Source organism: Drosophila sulfurigaster, chromosome 2R (genome assembly GCF_023558435.1).
Source record: "Drosophila sulfurigaster albostrigata strain 15112-1811.04 chromosome 2R, ASM2355843v2, whole genome shotgun sequence".
Taxonomy (NCBI): Eukaryota; Metazoa; Arthropoda; class Insecta; order Diptera; family Drosophilidae; genus Drosophila; species Drosophila sulfurigaster.
Window position 1 is genome coordinate 9976757 of NC_084882.1, and position 20035 is coordinate 9996791.

At 35.9% G+C, this 20035-nt stretch overlaps 1 protein-coding gene across 1 annotated transcript; it reads left to right on the forward strand.

Annotated features, from left to right (window-relative positions):
- The first annotated feature begins 390 nt into the window (after positions 1 to 390).
- LOC133837484 (uncharacterized) lies at positions 391 to 15193 on the forward strand. Its single transcript, XM_062268261.1, has 6 exons — positions 391 to 897; positions 13190 to 13752; positions 13844 to 14141; positions 14211 to 14434; positions 14495 to 14600; positions 14685 to 15193. The coding sequence occupies exons 1-6, from the start codon at positions 630 to 632 to the stop codon at positions 14801 to 14803; spliced, it is 1578 nt and encodes a 525-aa protein (XP_062124245.1). The 5' UTR covers positions 391 to 629; the 3' UTR covers positions 14804 to 15193.
- The last annotated feature ends 4842 nt before the right edge of the window (positions 15194 to 20035 follow it).

Sequence of the window (20035 nt, forward strand, 5' to 3'; positions counted from 1 at the left end):
AAATAGAGAAAGAGAGAGAGCAAGATGAATGTACATTCATCACAAAACCTTGCTAGTAATGGTTACCCACTCACTTACCCCACTTGCCCCCTTGGCCAGGTCTTTGGCAGGCTGCTTCTGTGGTTTCTGCCCCACCACGAAAAAGTCTAACAGCATATTTCGTTGCCGTTATAGTTCTCGTTTTGTGGTCTTCTCTCTCATTCCCTTTTTTTTGTTTTTTTTGGGAGATGTGTGGTTGGCTTTTCCAAAAATAAAGCACGAAATAAGTTAAAGCTACGTTTTGGGCCTGCGGTTGGCCACAGCCTGGCCTAGAGAGTCACGTATGCAAATGCAAATGCAATGCTGGGAAAGCATCTTTTCAGAATTGCATTGAAAATAATTAAATAGCAGTGGCAACAGCAGCACCGGAAGCAACGGAGAAATAGCAGCAAGCAACGCTAAGAATTCTGTGCATATGTGAAAAACATGACAAATTATTTGAGCCCGCATAACTCGGATTAAAAGCAACAAGCAAACAGGGGAGCCAGTGAGCATAAAAACAAGCTTAAGGCACCCAACAACAATTACAGCAAATACACATATCCAAAAGGTGTGACACAAAGCAGCCACCAATCCTCGCACGCAATAAAATGCGCTGTCGACGGGCAGCGGCACCAGCGACAGCAGCAGCAGCAGCAGAAGAGGGAGTAGAGGGAGAAGTTGAGAGCTCGACAGCCAGAGGAAGTGGCAGAGGCACAGCAACAACAACAGCAAACAGAGCAAAGGCTAAAGCAAAAGTTGCTGGCAGGAGAGAGCGAGGCATCGGATTTGCTGCTGCTGGATCGGGAGTCAAGGGAGCTGGCAGCATACTGCTGGCATTTCTGGCAGCTGTCAGCTTTCGTGGCATGCCACGCACCCGTAAGTATAAACATCTTTTACTTTGCGCATAGAGGCAGAGATGCTCTCGTGGCAAAAATAAAAACAAAAGCAAAAGCAAGAGAGTATGTTATTCCAAGTTGTATGTAGTACTGCATTTTGTACAAAGAATCAAGAAACAGCATTTCCTTTTTCCTTTCCTTGCTAGTTTATTATAGAATCTCGATCAATAAATGCCCAATTGAAAAGAACAAAATGTTTGGTGTTAATACTGAAGCTGTTGTTACCCCTTGAGCTTCATTCAATTGTCTTTTGTTCTGGCTGCCAAAAATACTTCTCTTTCTATAAGCAGCCCAGAGACCAACTTGCGAAAGTGCTTGTGGGAACACACACACACACACACAACAAAAACAACAAACACATTAAAGAGGAAGGCTGGTCGACTTATAAAAATGTTTGTACTCTTCTCATAAGTATGTGTGTGTGCACTGTAACTGTACTTCAACAGTCCCACACATGGTCGAAACTTTTGGGCTACGTGCTCTCGGGCTCTCCCTATTCGGTACTTTTTTGTTTTTGCATGCATATTTAATTCAATTTCGCACATTTTTGTGCAAGTGTCGGAAACGTTTGCCAAATTTAATTTGCATGATGAGATTTGCTTGGCTGCATTGTCGTTGTTTGTTGTTAGCATCAGCACTCACACACACACACACACACACACACACATAGTTGTTTGCTGTCGTTGTCGACGTAGTTGTTGCTGTTGGCAACTCGTTGGCACGATTTTTATAAGCTTGTCTGTCGAGTTCATTTAATCGAGCTAAGCAAATTTTCATTTATACCCAGCACACACATGCGAGTACATAGACATAGACACATGAAGCTGCTGCTGTTGATATTTCCTAAAAACCTGTCACTTCCACATATGTAGATATTACTTAGTGACAGCACAAAATTCATTACACATACGCAACGTGTGCCAAGCTGACGACTCCTATGCACAATTTTTGCCCTTGTCGAGTGTTTTGCGAACATTACTAGTCCGTCCCTGGTCTGAGCTGTGATTGCCTGACTTAATTGAATCCTTACCAACGACCAACGTATGAGCAATGCAAGTGGAACTTTAGATTTGTCCGTTTGTCGAGAGGGGTTGATTAAGTTTGCGTCTGTTCAACAGGTCGTATGTGTAACATGATTTACTCTGTGCTTTAATGTGTTACGTGCTCATATTACAATTCATTAAAACCATTCAACTTGAGTGCCTACAACAAACAATTCAATCCAGCCTATGAAATATGCGAAAAATGTTACACAAAATTCACAATAAACTTTGTGATTTACGAGTGAGCGAGTGTAAGGAAAGTACTCGTCATTTATTTGAGAAGAATCTGCAGATAAATGTGTAGCAATTAGATTTAGTCAATGCGGATTTGATTTATAAGCATTTGAGTGCAGAGTTAGCAAATAAATCCCAGGAGATAATTTGTGGTCTTTGCATCATTTAAACTCATTTGGTAAAGTCACATGAATTAATAATCATAATCACATCTCAGTCTATTAATTCGCATTCGTTCGCGTAAAACTACGCAGACTAATCAATCTCAGTTGGACTTTCTCCAAGGCCAGAGCGATATCATTAATAACACATGTGGGCATCCTCATTCGAATGTTAGTCGAACCACATGTGATATAATTAAATAAAGACCGAGCGCAAAAACACGCTAAATAAGTCAGGGAAAAGAGAACAAATGAATGCGACAAACAGAATGGAAACAGCAGAACACCAGAAGACCAGAAGACAAAAGCCAAGGCAATGGGAACAAAAGCGAAAAAGAGCAAATATAAAAAACATAAATAGACACTCAAATAACACTTAAGCCATCAATCAACGCAACTTGCCAAGGTCAGGGAAGAAGGGAGATGACGATGTAGATGGCCGTGGTCCCTCTATCACTTTGGGGACCTCCGTTAATTACATCATGACAATGCACAGCATATAAAACAGTGACTCGACTCGACCCGATGTTCCCAATGCTACCAACTATATTTTATATTGTACGTCTGTATATAAAGTACAAGTATTTACCATGAAAATGTCGTCCAAGACAAATGGCGGTCAAATGTCACATTTAATTTATTTATGGTGCGCTCAATTCAAATGTGGGAGTTAGCAGAGTGTAAAGGGGGAAGAAGAACATTGCTGCTGCCGCTTTCTGGGGAGGAGCTTTAATTAAATAACTGCGCTAAGTGAAGTCAAAGAGTTGACGGCGCTAATACAGCCATTAGCCGTACTCGTGCATAGCTTGTTAATTTTAATTTCTTGAGAGGAAAGTTATGTTTCACACTGCCTGGCCTGGCTGGCCGAAAAGAGCGCAAAAGCACAAAAATACCTTTATCAACTTTTTCGGCTTCGTGCACCCCGACTTCATGTGTACCCATGTAGAAAAACAACTGAATGAGTGATTGAAGCTCGCTGGCCACGTGGACGGACTTTGCAAAAAATTACTTTCTCCACAAAATGCAAAGTTGCTTAAATATTGCAATACTTTTCACAGTCCACAAACTAACTCATCCAAAAATTTAAAATGTAAATCCATATACAGCAAGTAAGAAAGCTAGACTGAGAGATACCCGCTACATAATGTGAATAAAGGCTACATTTGGTATATTGATAAAGTACTACTTTCAAAATATACCATCGAGTGCAAAATATACCAGATTGTTAGCCAAATCAGCATTTTTGTCTATACAAAACTATTTCTTAAATAAATTGACAAACAGACGTGACTATATCATGTCTCACCAGTTGACGCTGATTAGGAATATATGTATTTTATAGGGTCGGAGGTACCTCTTTGGAATGGAAATTCAGAAGTATAATAGCCTTCTACCTTTTACTGGGTATAGAATGTAATTAAATATATGAATTTTTCATTGAATATTATATTAATTGTTCGCACTTTGGTTTTTGGTTTTTGTGTGTTACGCAATTGAAACCTGTTGAGCTGATGAATCTACACCAAAATCAATGGTATTCACTAGCCAAACACTGCCATTGTGTGCATCGTTTTGAACTCGCTTATCGACATACTATATATATGTACAATATAGGAAGCAAATCTGTTTGCCATGCCTCTGGTATAGAGCAAATATTGCTCATTCACATGCCTGGGGAAAGGTGTAAATAATCGCCTCACTCTCCACTGTGTCATCATCATTCAGCGATGATAACAACAAAGAATCGAGCAACAGTTCAGATTGACATATTTGTTTATTCATGTGTGCAAATTACAAATACACTACCAACAACAAATGCACACAAACACACAGAGAGCCAGGCAGCTTATCGACAAAAGTTTCAGGACTCAAACCGAACTGAAAAGTAGGCAACAAAAAATTCTGCAGCCGCTTTAAAGCAATCAAGTCGAGTCAAGAGCTGTATTTTTTTTGTTCGATATGAAGAGTGCTGGAGGGGAGGCAGTTAAATAGCGTAACGCCCATTCTACACTTAAGTCGTGTAATTGCTGTGTACAACGAACAGAAAAACAAATCGAAGTCAGCGTCGAAGTCGACGTCGACGTCAACGTCACCGTCAACGTCGACATGAGCAACGCCCCATCATTTGCTAAAATGAAACGAATAACACGATGAAAATACTCGAAATTTTTCTTTTTTGGGGCGTTACAACTAATAAATACCCTTGCAGCTAAACACGATGTGTGCTAAGTGCTCAACTGCATTTACACCATATTAAATTTATTTTATGGCCCAGGAATGTAGCTGAAGAGCAATAGGAGTTAGTTTCAGAAATTAAATAGCGAGAGTTGAGTGTACTCGACTAGTAAACACACTTTTTCGATTCATTTATTGACAGAATATTTTTAATTCAGTATGATTTTTAGATTTAAATATAATTCTTAGATTTGTAATGTGGAATAGTTTAAATTAAAAAGTTGTCTTGTAATTTTCATATGTTGGAAGACCGATTTTTTTTTTTTAAGAGTAAATTTTTGTCTTGAAATGTTTAGTGTCTTTGATTCTATATAGAATATTGTAATTCATAATTTTAAGCTACTACATTCTTAAAATTATGATTAAATTTCGACATTTTTAACATGGTCCCTACACCTCATGTATACATGCTGATATAATAAGTATTCACAGTTCCGAAAATAAGAATTCCTCTTTAAACTAAATTATATACAAATAGGATTTTGGAATATTTATTACAAGAAGCATAAGCTGACCAACATAAGACCAACAAAATAAATTAATGATAAAAATTGGTGGTGTTTAAACAAATTTATATATAAATATGGTCATCAATTTTCAGGAATATTCCGCAAAAAATTGACAAGTAAACGTGTCCAACACGCGCTTCGAATTGTGGTCATAAGTCCTAATAAAGCTGTTGGCCAACAGCGTCATATATCTGACTCAGATTATGCTGAAAGTATTAGGTTGCGATTATATTATTGTATCAGACTTAGCGTGCAGCGTAGCTGACACATGAGCAAACAGCGCGACCCAAACAATGTGTCCAAATTTGCAGGGCAGAAAAACAATAAAAACGTGCTTCGTGCCCGTTGATAAAATGTACGACAACGGTGTTGATGTAGGTCGGAGACACGGTGGACTGAGGCAGAGAAATTTATGATTTCATTCTTTTCTCTGTGTATTTTTTGTTTCTTCTTTCAAATGCGTATGTGTATGTGTGTGCGGTGTTGTGTGCTGTGATGTGTGTTTGCTGTTTTGGTTTACAAACCAAACCACCGCCAGGCACGTTGTTGGCGTCGTTGTGGCTGACTCTGAGTCTGAGTCTAAGGGGGGAGTCTTGCATAAGCAGCTCTCGCCTTAAAACAGCCGGAACCAGCAGCATAAGTATTGACATTGACTTTCCTCTCTGTGTGCGTGACTGACTGTGTGTGGCACACATTGGAATTGTTCGATTATGCACATGTCAGTGTATGCGTGTGTGTGTTTAAGTGGCCAAGTGCGTGAGCTGGCCAATACGAGAGTATTTGTGCTGCGTGTGTTATGAACCAATAAATGACGAGTTATGCCTTCTAATTAATGTGCTAAAATATGCGAGTGCCAAATGTGACCAAGCCAAAGCATTGATCACTCCTCTCTCTCTCCCTCTCCCTCTCTCTCCCCCTCTCTCTCTCTCTTTCTTTCCTTCGCACTTGCGAGGGACCTTGTGAGCCTTGTTTAATTGCGACACATACTCGTAAATCGCATTGCCGCCTTTAGGGCGCGTATTCAAAAGGCACATTAACTTGGCGACAGCAACAACGAACAACGACAGCGACTGCGACCCGTTTTTGTGGCCACGTCATGTGGTGCGTCGGCGGCCTCGGTTGCGATGGGTTTTCCATTTCATTTTGGCTTTCCATTTTTTACTTTCACATTAAAGCATTGACCCGACTGAGAGACTGAGAGTCGTGACTACATATGCATAGAAATTAAAATGCCATTAAGCCAAACGACCGTGAAAAGGGCCGGCGGCGAATGCCCCAAAAATGTTCTATAAAAAATAGAATACACCAAAATATCTCTAATATATGGTTTACCTTATCTTAACTGGGCAGCTGGCGGCTGCTTTGCCAAAAAAAACAAAAAAAGTTGACATTTTCCAGTGAAAAATGAAAAGAAGCTTGATCTCAAGCCGTTTAATGGGTTGTCAAATGTATGTGCATTTAATATATCACTTAAAACACACAAAAGAACCAAAAATTAACCTACTGTCATCTCTCTTTGTGCACAACCAAATTATAAATGACCGAATAATATGGTTTACTTTGTGTGTTTAGTCAACACAGTTAGTTGCCGCGAAATAAAGTGAAACTGTTTAGTTAACAAATTTGCAGTGGTCTAGCCAAAATAATAAACATCTACAAATCAAAATAAACTGTTAGAATTTTAGATTAGATTTCAGCACCTTTTATTTAAATAATAAATTGTTTTCTTTGCATCAATTCCAATTTAATCACTTATTACACAATGATATAATATATCGTATTTAATGCCAGTATTTCTTATTTTAATGTTACTAAGTTTCATTTCAAAAAAACAATATTGGAAAATTAATAGAATTCACTTAAAATGCAATGACAAAGAATAATCAAATTACAATGTAATGACAAAGTACATATAATATATACTTAATAATTGAAAAAAAAAAAAACTTTTTCAATGAATTGCTAAGTTTTTAGTTTTGATTTTCTTTGTTTTATTTAAATAATTCACTTTATTTTCATACTAAGACAAATCCAATCAAAATAAAATGGCATGAAATAAATAAGATTATTGAAAAAATTTCTTCATTATATAACAAGTATTTTTAGTTTATATTTCACTGTTTTATTTGAATATTATTTTTTTATAATAATAAAAATACAATTATAAAGAAATGTCGTAAAAATTTGGTTGCGATCAGAATAAAATTGTGGAAGCTATTGCAGAAATCCTTTTGTATGGCAAAAAAGACTACTTACAACGTTTCTTGGCTGCTTTTGCACTCTATGGTATATTTTGAATATGTGTCTCTGGTATATTTTTGTATTTGTAGGGTATATTAATTTGGTATATTTTAGGAATGATACCACACGGGTTTGCTTTAACTCAAAATGGGTAGAAAGAAACAAAGATTTCACAAGGTTTTATTTAAATAATGCATTTTATTTTTATATTTATAAAAATCCCAATTAAAATGCATTGAAAGAGTATACACTTAATTATTAATACAATCACTTCATCATATTTATCACAACAAACAGCAAAATGTATATGAACCTGGCGTAAGCAAGAGTCATTAATATAAGAAATTTATGATAGCATAACGTATAATTATTAATAAAAAGAAATTATGCCAGCGACAGTGAAATAGTAGAAGGTCTGGTCAAAATTACACATGTTAGGCGGGTAATTAGGCCAACACAGTTGGGCCGGGTGCCAGAGCAAACTCAATTAGGCCACGGCCAGGCCAGGCCAGGATGTGGGATGTCGGATAACATATGAAGAGCCCCTGTGAATTGACCCGGCCCAAACGCCTGCCATGCCGCACTTCACCAATCAGGTTGTGCCAGGTTAATTGGTCAATGTTATACGCTAACAACATAAAACCTTAGCCAAGGGACGAGCGAGTTACGAGTGTGGGGAAAAATTTCATTATTGCAGAATGTAGCGAAATCTTTAACGATGTGGTATGAAAATAATTTAAGAAATAAATGGAGGATAAATATTAATTAGTAAATAAATAATAGGAAACATTTGCAGTTCATCGAAGAAGTGAGAGACGAAAGGTAAAAAAGGCATTTGAAATGTGAATTACTTTTTAATATTTAAGAAATTATTTCTAAAATAATAAATTCATAAAATTAAATAGAAACCAACAATACAAATATATTAAAGGGTACATTTAAAATAATATTGAAACTAAATTTTGATATTAAATATATTAAAAATCATATTAATACTACAAATTAAACACCACTTTATGTATTTCCAATTCAAAATTAAAGAACCCAATAAATAATATAAATACCTCTCATATAAGTTTAATTAATAAACAAGAAATCTTGAGTGAGTATATTTGAGATGTTAAAATACTACAAATACTAAAATATACCATAAAGATCAATGCAATTAAAATCGGACAGCAGCAGCCATTAAATTTTAAATGAAAATAGAATTAAAATAATATTATATATGTATACTAAACATTTTGCTTTAAAACCGAAATAATTATTAAATTATTCAATTAATTTTTAGAAACAATACAATTTATTGAATCATCTAATCGGAAGCAAGTTGCAAATAAAGTATAATCCTACAAACATTTATTGCACCATAAAAATGGCGATTAAACATCGTTCATTAATTACCTAAAATATAGAAAAACAAATTTTGAATTTACTGAAGCAATCTTAAAATACATGAAATCAGTGCTTTACACGCATTTTGCATTTTTCACAAGGCCTTGATTGTTTTAAGTATTTATTTGCACTCATTCCAAGCCATATGGCAATCACGATATATCATTAAATATTAAAGCGGGCCATATATTTACGTTTTAGCCGAGTCCAATGAGAATTCACTGGCCTTTTCAAATTTGCACTCCACTGAATGCGAAATTCGACGCACAAAATTGACTAAACAGACGAGACTTCGGCCAACAGCACAGAGGCGCCATTATTATGCTCCTCGATGGGCCATTCCTCCCCCTCTGACCTCCCTGACCATATCTCGTTTTCCTCAGTTAACTGAGGAGTGTAACAAATCAACCAGAAATAAGCTGAATTATTGTTGTAACAACAATTGTTGCTGTTCGTTGCTGCAGACACGCGCTCCACTCGCAGCCATAAGATATTCAACTAATCATTTGCTCAATGATTGCGAAAAGGAATTTAAAATTTATGGCGCTGACAAGAGGACATGAAACAAATGATATTTAAGCTGTGCTATATACAAATACTACTATATACCCACTCGTATATGTAATTATGTAAATGGTGGTCATAGTATTTTAAAGTAGAAAAGTAATAATCTGCACAAAAAAGGGAGAATGAAAAACCGAAATCAGTTTATGTGGTTTTGAGAGTTGTTACTCTAATTACCACAGCAAATGTTGTTGAAGCTTTCATTGCAGTTGCTGCTGTCGCTGTTGTTCTTATTTATTTTTATAAACTTTTAGCCAGCAAATAGTTTTTAATTGCAACGATATGCAGTGGCAAGTACAATGACAACAACGACGATGACGACGACGACGACGACGACGACGACGATAACAAAATAAAGTTAAAAAGGGACCACAAAACAAATGTTACAGTAAAAGTTGCCAAATTTTTCGAAATTGAAAGTACATTCGTCCTTGCCTCAGCTTCCCTTCATGTTTCATTATGAATTTCTCATTGGCTGGCCAACTGACAATTCCACATTTTCAACTTCCAAACTTACGTTTCAACTTTAAACTTATATTTAAAGCAATTTAAAAACAATAACGTTGGCTACTTATTTAGCCAACAGCTGGAAGCTTGGCAAACTATTTTGGCCCCGTTGACTGAAGCATTTTCATTTTCATAAAATTGTTAACTCTCTGCCTCAGTTTGTCCGTATGTATGTAAGCATTTGGAATTACATTATTTACATAATAAATACTTGGCTATAAGTTGTGTTGTGTGCTGCGCGTAAATTTGATGCCTCTGGCGAAAGGCAACCAAATTTACCAAAAAAATACCAGTCTACAGAAAATTACTTTCTGCATTCAGCTGAGGGTTGAATACTCTACGGAATGATTAATTAAATGTATTAAATTTCAAATTCGTGTACGCTTACTAATTGACACAAAATTATTTGTCGAATATTGCTATCATAATTCTGTCATAATTAGGTATGAATTTCTTCACTCAAACTAATTGAGTTTCAAAATGTGTAATTTAAAATCTCTTTATCTTTAGTTAAAATCTTCTTTATAATTAAATTATGGTACATGTTATATTTTTAATTGGCTATTGACAACAAGCGGAACAAATAAATATGTTAAATGAATTGTTTCCGTTGCAACATTCGAGTATGCATTAATTAAACGTATTAACAAATTATTACCCCGTATGCGTAGCAGACTTTGCGATGAAGTTGTTAGACCCTCTCGATAGATGGCTGAGTTGCACAACTGGGATTAGCTTGAAGTCCCGCTGACAGCGAGTAGGCGCAGAGTAGAAGTTCCGAGTAATGGCCATTTTGTTGAATGTTGAATGTTGAATGGAATGTGGGAGTCGCGTGGACGTGGTCGGCTGTTTACCAATGTTAGAGGCGTGAGCTGCAATTTTTTTTTTGCGCGTTGTTGGGGGCCATCTGTGGGATTTTATGCGCCATTGCGAAGTGGCCTCGAGCTGAGAGATGTTGATTTGATGATGATAAAGATGAGGTCTGCCAAATTCTTGAAAATATTCTCATCCAGAAGCTGAGACCCTCGCATATTTGTGGCCTGTGGTTTATGAGTAGCACTTGTAAGCAGGATCAATTTATTAATTTAACAGAAGGCAGCATAACTGCCATTTGGCAAATATGCTATAAGACTTTTATGAATTGGCCCAAAACAAATAAAGAATGGAAAATTCCAACGGCTAGAAAAGTTAAAGAATTGTTAAAGTTTTTGTGTTCATCATTTGTAGCCAAGTCTCTCTTTTGAAGCACTGAAATGCTGAAGATATTTGTGTTAGCGCAATTATCTATACCGAAAAAACAATTCATTTCAAGAGTAGGAAAGTATTCTAAGCCATTTTGCTCGCAGAACTTTGTGGGTTATGGCTAAACACTATATCACAGCCTTTAAGTAGAGTCTAAGGCACGACAAGTAAGAAAACTACAGTTGGGTGTGCTCGACTATGAGATGCCGGCTACCAATTTTAAATAAAAGCAATAAAGTTTGTATTAAAGTGTATTCGGTACATTAATATAGTACTACATTCAAACTATACCATAGACTACAAAATATACCAGATTGTCAGCCAAACCTACTATGAATAACAAAATTGGTATTGCAATTACTTTTAACTAAAGACTTGAATATGCAATTGCATTAATATTCTTGCGGCAAGCAAAGTTGAATGCAACCAATCCGCTAGAAATCCTGCAAATGCCACAATAAACATAAAGATTTTTCAGTTTCTAAATTAACAATACATTCTCGAAAAGTGTTTCTATTAGACAGAATCTCTTTGAAATTTACTGCTTTTAACAATATGTTCATATATTCAGCTGGAGAACTGAACTGAAATTGATGTTCATTTTAAATTGTAAGAAAAATCTCAACAGGTAATTGACAAATTTAAAACGGCTTGGAAAGATTTTATTGCTCTTTATAAAGATTATATAAAAGGTGTCATTATTAATGCATATACAGAAGAACAAAATATTTTTCTCGTTTATTAACTCGACTTATTGAATGATGTATTAGAAACTATGATTTCTGGATGCTCCTGTAAAATTCTGCTATTACACTTCTGCTCATAAAAATGCATATTTTGCATATCTAAAATGTATATCCATTTTATTCAAAATATACATATATACATTTATTTATCTTACGCAATGTAAATATTTACAGCGGTTTTGGCAATAAATTGAACGCATATCAATTGATCTGCTTTCTGATGTTTTCTTAGCCACGATTTATCAAAAACTAATTTGGATTCCGAATAATTTGGCAATTCATTCAACTGAAATGGAAGCGTTTTGTTATTTGAAGTGTAAATAAATTAAAGTCCCATCAAAGGGTTAAATCGATCAACCCCGAACAATTTAATCAACTTATGCACTGACACAAAAAGCAACAAATGTATAACATGTATAACATATTTGCATTGCTCCAACCAAAACCAAAATAATATTCGTATTAGCCACAAAAGGCTGCCAAATATTGAACATTGATGTGTTGCTGAAATGCATCAAACAATTCGCAAAATGCTTTGACTATTATATTAGCCATTTGCTGAATTTCATTTGAGGGTTTGGTTTCGATTAGTAAAATGCAAAACTAATAAATTACCCATACTCTGCATAAGCAAGGGTCATAATGATTTAGGTATCCAATTAGGCACTTTAATTAACATAATCGGGTTACATTATAAAAACAGTCTGCAGAATTCATATTTAAAGCTAATATAATGTATCAAATTACAGCTGACTACAAATTGTGATTTAAATACTTTAAACTTCTGTAATTTGCTATAGTTTATTATGCCAATAATAATAATTTAGTTACACATCAGCAAACTTTCAGGGCCTTAAAGCTTTAAATGTTTTTCAAATAATATGAAATTTCTATAAATGAAAAAAACATTTTGTTAAGCTATTGAAATAGCTCATCACAAACGAATAAGAATAAATGATTTTAACATTGCTGCCTTCCGATTAAATGAAGCATTTTTTGATGAAAGAAAATTGGCTTCAGATATCGATTTAAATTGTATGTTATTTTGATGAAATTTCTACTCAGATTTATTTAAATTAATTTGTCAATTTGTTGGGTATTTTACCTAAAATAACATCAGAAATTTCATAATATCAAAGATATCAATTACTTTCTTGGTACACAATTATAAAATTCATTTCGACTGTACAAACAATTTTGTTTCTCTTGAGAGCAGCAGGCGTTTGCTTGCTTATCACAAATACTTCCACTGGCAGCAATATAAAAGCAAAAGCGATTGGCTGACACAGACACAGTCGGATATTTAATATACTTAATTGTTATACGATAAGACGCTTGACAACAACAAGTAAACCAAGACACTACAGATGACCTCGTTCTTGGCCTATTTTGCAGCGCTTTCGGCAAGTGCGACGCTGCTTGGAGACAACTCGACGCTAATTGCAGAAACGAATAGAGCAACTGTCACGGCAGCAGCAGCAACAACATCGTTACTGGAGGCGGGGGGAATGCGGGGCAATCAAGTGACCATTGAGCAGGCCACAACAGATGAGCAAACTGTGGATATTTGGAGCGAGCGACCCGATACGGCAACATTGACAAAGGGCTTCTCGATACCCACGTATTTGCCACCTTTTCCGGACTTTATTCCTGCTGATTTGCCACAAACGACGGTGACATCGACAGCAGCAGTGGCCCATACAAATCTCCCCACGGGCAGTGGGGAGAACAGCAACAGCAACAATAATGTCAACAATATTGGCTCCATGCAGTCATTCCCTAATAAGGAACACTCGCAGCCTCGCCTCCACGCCTACGATAGCGAAAAGAAGGAGCAGGAACTGCGGCGGGCCAAGCAATTGGCTCGTGAGAGACAGCAGCTGCCTCGACGGCAACTCAGTCTGCCATCCCGAAACATAACAGTCCAGGTGGGCCAGAATGCCTATCTGCCATGCCAGGTGAGTGGAGTGGCGAGAGAGGGGGAAGGGGGAACGCTGCATGATTGAAAGGCAGCAAATCAAACACTGCCTTTTGTGTTCGTATTTGCAGCTTCATCAGCACTCGAGCAAGCCGCTCTCATGGGTGCGATTGCGAGACGAACATATCATAGCCGTGGATCACACCACCTTCATCAACGATGCCCGTTTCGCAGCCCTGCTGCAGTCTCCGTCTCCGTCTCCATCTTCGTCATCAAATGTCACCGGCACCCCCTTGGACAGCACAAATGTGAGCAGCCTCAGCTGGACGCTGTTAATCAAGTACGTTCAGCTGCAGGACAATGGCTGGTATGAATGCCAGCTGGCCACTGAGCCCAAAATGAGTGCCAAAGTCCAGTTGCTTGTGATAAGTGAGTGAAACATTAATTAAATTTCATTTGAAGCCACTCAACGCCAACCTTAATATGCACTTTAATTAGCACCAAAAACCGAATTGATTGGCGATAAGCAACGTTTTGTCAAGGCCGGCAGTCGAGTCGAGATGCACTGCATTGTGCGTGGCACCTTGGAGGCACCCAAATACATTGTCTGGTACTGGGGAGATCAACAGGTGATGGCCGAGAATGAAAATGGCTTGGACAATGGCTGGTACACTCAGATCGATCGCAATATCTTTGGCAACACCGAACACAATCGAAATACGGTACGTGCTCCCTTTTTGAAAACTGACACAATTCCTCAATTAAATCTATGGCTCTTGCAGATTGGCAGCCTGGTTATTCCGGTGGTGCGAAAAACCCATTCGGGTAATTATACGTGTGAGCCGGAGAATAGTCAAGCGGTTTCCATACAGCTGCACGTACTCAGCGGTAAGACAATAAAATCAATTCTCTCTCAACTACTTCAAATGCACATGCTTAAAAAAACAATTCTCCCTTCTTCTTTGTGGGCAGGCGAGTATTCCGCCTCGGCTATTAAGTCGATGGCAACTGGCTTACACAGACATGGCCATGGCTATAACAGTCTGCATCAGTGGCTAATCTTTTTGCTTGTGGCTCTGAACAAGACATGAACTCTGCTCAGCACGGACATGCAGAGTGCACAATTGGGGCATTATCTGTTTAAGAAATCGTATTAGATAAATCTATAGGTAAATTTTGCACACATTCTAAAAGTACGAGTATTTTTACGACTATTGCCAAACAACAACAACAACAGCAACTGCAACAGCAACTTGTGAGAGTTCACGTTGAGATCGAGCTCCAAGATTTTTTCACATCATTTAAGCACAGTCTTTTATACCATCTCTAGATAATAATATCATCTCTTTTGTTATAGCTTATAAACAACAACAAAAAAAAACACGTAGATTGCTAAGCATTTGTAATTTTAAGCATTCAATTGTGTTAGACACTAAGATATTTGATTAAATAAAGCCAAAGGCATGTTAAGTAAGGACAAAGTTGTTGGTGGTACATTTTTATTCATTTGTATAGCCATATCCATTTATTCTAATTTATTTATTTCAAAGAAAAGTGCAACTTCTATTATGAATCAACTTAGCAAATCAAATGCAGTACATCTTGTCATTAATTTTTTCAGAATATAAATAGTAACCAAATTAGAAAAGAAAAACAACTTTTTAAATTTTAATAAAAATGTCACACTCAACAATAACAAATGTTAGCATCAAGTTTAAACTTAAATCATTGTTTTCTATATTTATTTTATTTAATATATATTTCGTTTTTGACTTTTTGCTAGGAATGTTTTTTCAATTGTACATAAGAATCAACTTCTATTACAAATAGAGGAAAGTACATTCATATTAATGTTGTATGATTATTGAAACTTAGTTTTTTTGCAGAACTAAAATACGTAACAGTAAACGAGATTAAATGGGAATAAACAAAAGATTTGAAACTTCAACTTTATAATTTCCATACAAAATTCATTCTCATTTTTTATGCAGACATTTAAACGAATTATATGTTTACATAACAAATAGAACTACACTTCAAGTTGAAACTTAAATCATTGTTTTCTATATTTAATGGGCATTAAAAAGTCTGTAGACTGACTCAGCTAACAATCTTAAAGATGTCAACGACTTCGCTGCAACTATAAGTTAAGCCGTGAGTACTTGAAAACTTTGCTGATTCTCAGCCTCAATTGAAACTCATTAAATAGCAGAAAGTTGCGGCCATCTGTTATCAAGAATATTATCTGAATACGTAATATATAATGTACCTATAATTACAAAGTCATAATATAAGATGCAAACGAATAAAAAACACGTCGTAATTTAAAAGCGAGTTGGGGGTAAAAAACCGGGCAACTGCTGACGCCTTTTGCCTTTTGTTTTGCTTTTGTTGAGCATTCAGTTTCTTTTGTTACACTTTTTCACTTGGCCATCTTTTTTTGTTTTACGGGCATGGCAACTATAATTTTCCGCGATTTTCTTGATTGTCCTACCTCCTCGGCTTTCCTCTCCCCCGCCACGCTGCGCATTGTGCGGAGCTCATTTATCAACACGGCTGACCAAAGCTAAAGAAGCCGTGGCCAAAGTTTTATGGCCAACTTTGAATTTCCTTTCCCGCAGAAGTTGCCCCACATTTCCATCTTTTGCGCACACCTTGCGATTTTCTTATTTCCTCACAGCTGCAGCCACAGCAGCAGCCACAGCCACAGCCACGGCAGCCACAGCCACTCAACAGACAATTTACAGCTGGACAGTTCGAAATACATAGAGAATGGAGACCGGAACGTGGAGGCTTTAGTTTAAAGAGAAGGTGGAGAGTGAGAATGTGAGAAAAGGGAAGTGTGGCTGGTCTAATCACTTTTTGATTTATTTCCCACAGTCGCAGCGAAAGTTTTTGCAACAGTTCATATTTTTCCTATTCGTGTTCGTTTTCGTGTTGATTCCGTGGTTTGCCTGCACTCGCACTTTACCCCAGCTGGTTTTGCGGTTGGATTTCGAGATGAAAGGACTAAGAATGAGAATGAGTGCAAAAATACTTACGACACTGAGCTTACGATGAATCAAATCACTTTTGACAGTAAGTTCCTCGTTCAACTTTCACCCGTTTCGGTCTCAAAGACATTTGAGTCAACTGTCAGCAAATCTTAAAGTGTCTTTTTCCTGCCAGCATATTACTCGTGAAATCCCCAAGCACTCACCGCATATCAAAGGCAGTTTGTTATTTTAATAATTTAAGTATGTCTGCCAGGAAAAAATAAGATGAAGTAAAAAAATACACACGTTTCGCCCCCAAAACTTGCGCCACTCTCGGTTTCTTCAGTTCCTTCCCTTTTGCCGAAGGCATAGGGAATTTACCTTGCCGCTGAGCAAGTCCTTTGCCTTGTAAAATCAACTTTCTTGTGGCTAAAAGTGCTTAAAGTTTGCCGTCTGACTTTTAAATTATATTGGCTTTAGTCGTGGGCGTGAAAACTTGGCCGACAACTTCCGCCACTTTTATGCCGCACAAATACGTATGAAGATTGTTAATAATCTCTAGTGACCTGGGCAACAGGCATTTCCGGAATTTCCAATTATCGTAGAATCGTCGACTCAATTTCTACGCGTAACTAAATTTAGTCGCTAGCCTAATTGCCTCTGAGCATGTGTAATTTACTTTACAACTTTTATTGCAAAACTTATTTCAAATATTCTTCAATGTTAAATATTCAATTTTACTCAATTTAAACAAAAACTTTTTCAAACACACACTTGTGCATTTTATTTGCAAATTGCTCTTAAAGTTTCAAATGTATCTTGTTTGTTGACTTGCTCATAAAAAAATGCATTCAGGTAGGTCAATTCATGCACCTGTTGCTGATTAGGAACAGTTTTGCTGCATATCTTACTGCGCATGTCCACGATTCAAAACTGTTCTTAGCGCCAAACTCGGAAACTGTTCTCAGAGTGACAAATAGCTGATTGATTTGACGATTTCAAGCAACGAGTAATTCTTATTGCGGTGCTTTTGTTGTCAAAGCACAAGTATTTCTAAAAAAAAAATTTTTATTTGCGAAATTGTAAAAAATAAAAAATATAAAATTATAGAGTATTGTCTCCTGTCTTTAAAATACACATAACGAAGGAGGAGTTTCTCAATAGCAGCAAGGAACAATCTGCAATAACAATAAAATTATAAGGTACTTTTGTAAAAAAAAATAAGCAATAATTCCTCAATGCTAATCATGGTTAGAACATTGGGATTATGTTTATTTGCATTTAGTTGGCTTAAGCAAAAACAGAAAACATTAGACTGACGCTTGCTTTATCAATATAAACGAGAATAAATTTCGAAAATTTTTCAAACTCTTGTAACATACAACTTTTTGATCAAAACTAAGAAATATACTTATTACTTATTAAAAAACAAAAAATAATAAATTAAGTTTTAATAAATTTCTCAATTAAAACAAGTTAGAAAGCTACAGTCGAGTGTGCTAGACTGTGAGACACCCGCTACCCATTTTGAATAAAACCAAATTCTTCGAATATAGCAAAAATATACCACAAAATGATTAAAATATACCTTAGGGTATACTTGGTTCCAAATTTACAACAGTGCAAAATATGCCAGATTTTCAGACAATGGCACTAAGACCCGTAAATAGGCGATTGTTGACATACAAAACTATTTCTTAAATAACTTCTACAATTTTTACATGACCGCAAAAAACTTTTCAATAATCATAAATATTATAGTATGCACCAAAAATCTTTGCTCTAGCTTTAAAATTACGCTTGTTATTCGATTTTTGTCAATTTGCGGTGGCGAAAGTGGGCGTGACAGAAATTTTAAACAGTCTTGACTTGCGTGCAAAAATAACAAATGCTGTTGAACAAAATTATTGCTCCATCTCTTATAATCTCTGAGGTGCTCTGAGATGCAGTGTTTCATACGGACTGACAGAGAGACAGACAGACATTGCTGTATCGTCTCGCCTGTTGATGCTCAAGAATTTATATAATTTATGGGGCTAATATGACTCTTCCTGTTACATATATTTCCTGCAAGCACAAAGTTATAATACCCTTCTACCCCATGGGTAGCGGCTATAAAATTAAAATCCAACTAATAAAAAAAGCATTAGAAAATCGTTGCGCCTGTAAGTAGGAAATGGTTATTTATTTGGCAGCTACTCCCAAGGTTTCTCGAAATTGCGTCAATCTTGCAAACTGACAACCGGATTAGCTCAAATACTAAGCGAACATAATAGTTCACTAAGTAGAGTTACAAATAGTTCATAGGCAGCAGGGCAGCGACGTTTGATCACATGTTGCTTGTGAATCCTAGCAACGACAGACAACATCCTCTGTTTAATATACTTCTGTAGTTACCCATAAATGACTTTCTCTATTTCTGCTTGCAGCCAATTTATGTTTGCCTGGTATTTCTTCTGATTTTGCCAATCAACAGCAAGATAACTACTTTTAGAGTGTGACCAGAATTAAACAAATTTACATGAAACTTCCAAGTTTATAAGCTAAAGTACAAGGCGAACATAATAGATAAACAGGTGAGAAAGCAGCATCGTATAAGCTCGTGGCTTTTACGACATTCTGAATCGACATGCTCCTCAATCTTCTGGGATCCTGGTATTATATTTTAAATGTTTAACTTTCTACAAGCTGTTATAATCTTACCATAAGATGGACAAGTTCTTATTAATGCATTTTTTATTGTCTTTAAACATATTTTTGTCAACCTTTTTGACCATTTAATTTGCAATGTAATTAGCAGAATTAAAATAGCTCATCCAGTAACCCAATTTATGAAGACAATTTGCTTTACAAATAATAAAACAATTTTGAGATTTTATATTATTAATTTAATAACCTTTTATTTGCATAAATATGCACAATATGTTGCTCGTTTCTTTTTGTTTCTGCTTAAAGTTTTGTATCGATATATATATATATAATTAATTTTGTAAAACTAAACACGCTTAAAGTTGAACTAAAAAGCAATTTTCGAATGTTTGCAATTCTTTTTACATAATTTTGCAAATTTTCAAATTTGTTTATATTCATATTTGAAATACTTGGAATGCACAAAAATAATTTGTTGCTTTTAAGTGGTTGTTATTTTGTTGTTTTCGATTTTCTTTAATATACTGTATCGTTCAAATAAATTTAATGCTATAACAAAGAAATTATACACATTACATATAGTACTTAAATAGTACTAGGTGTATATAATATATTTTGTTTAAAGCCATTAGGTTCTTGTGTAGTGAAATCCTATTTGATTTAAATTGGTACATTTCGTCTATGCATTAAATATGTAAT

Excerpts from the sequence above, each read along its gene's own strand:
- LOC133837484 (XM_062268261.1), top strand. The coding sequence starts at position 630 with ATGCGCTGTCGACGGGCAGCGGCACCAGCGACAGCAGCAGCAGCAGCA. Across the intron at positions 13,753-13,843 it reads ATGCCTATCTGCCATGCCAG|CTTCATCAGCACTCGAGCAA; the intron begins GTGAGTGGAGTG and ends TCGTATTTGCAG. Across the intron at positions 14,435-14,494 it reads CCGAACACAATCGAAATACG|ATTGGCAGCCTGGTTATTCC; the intron begins GTACGTGCTCCC and ends TGGCTCTTGCAG.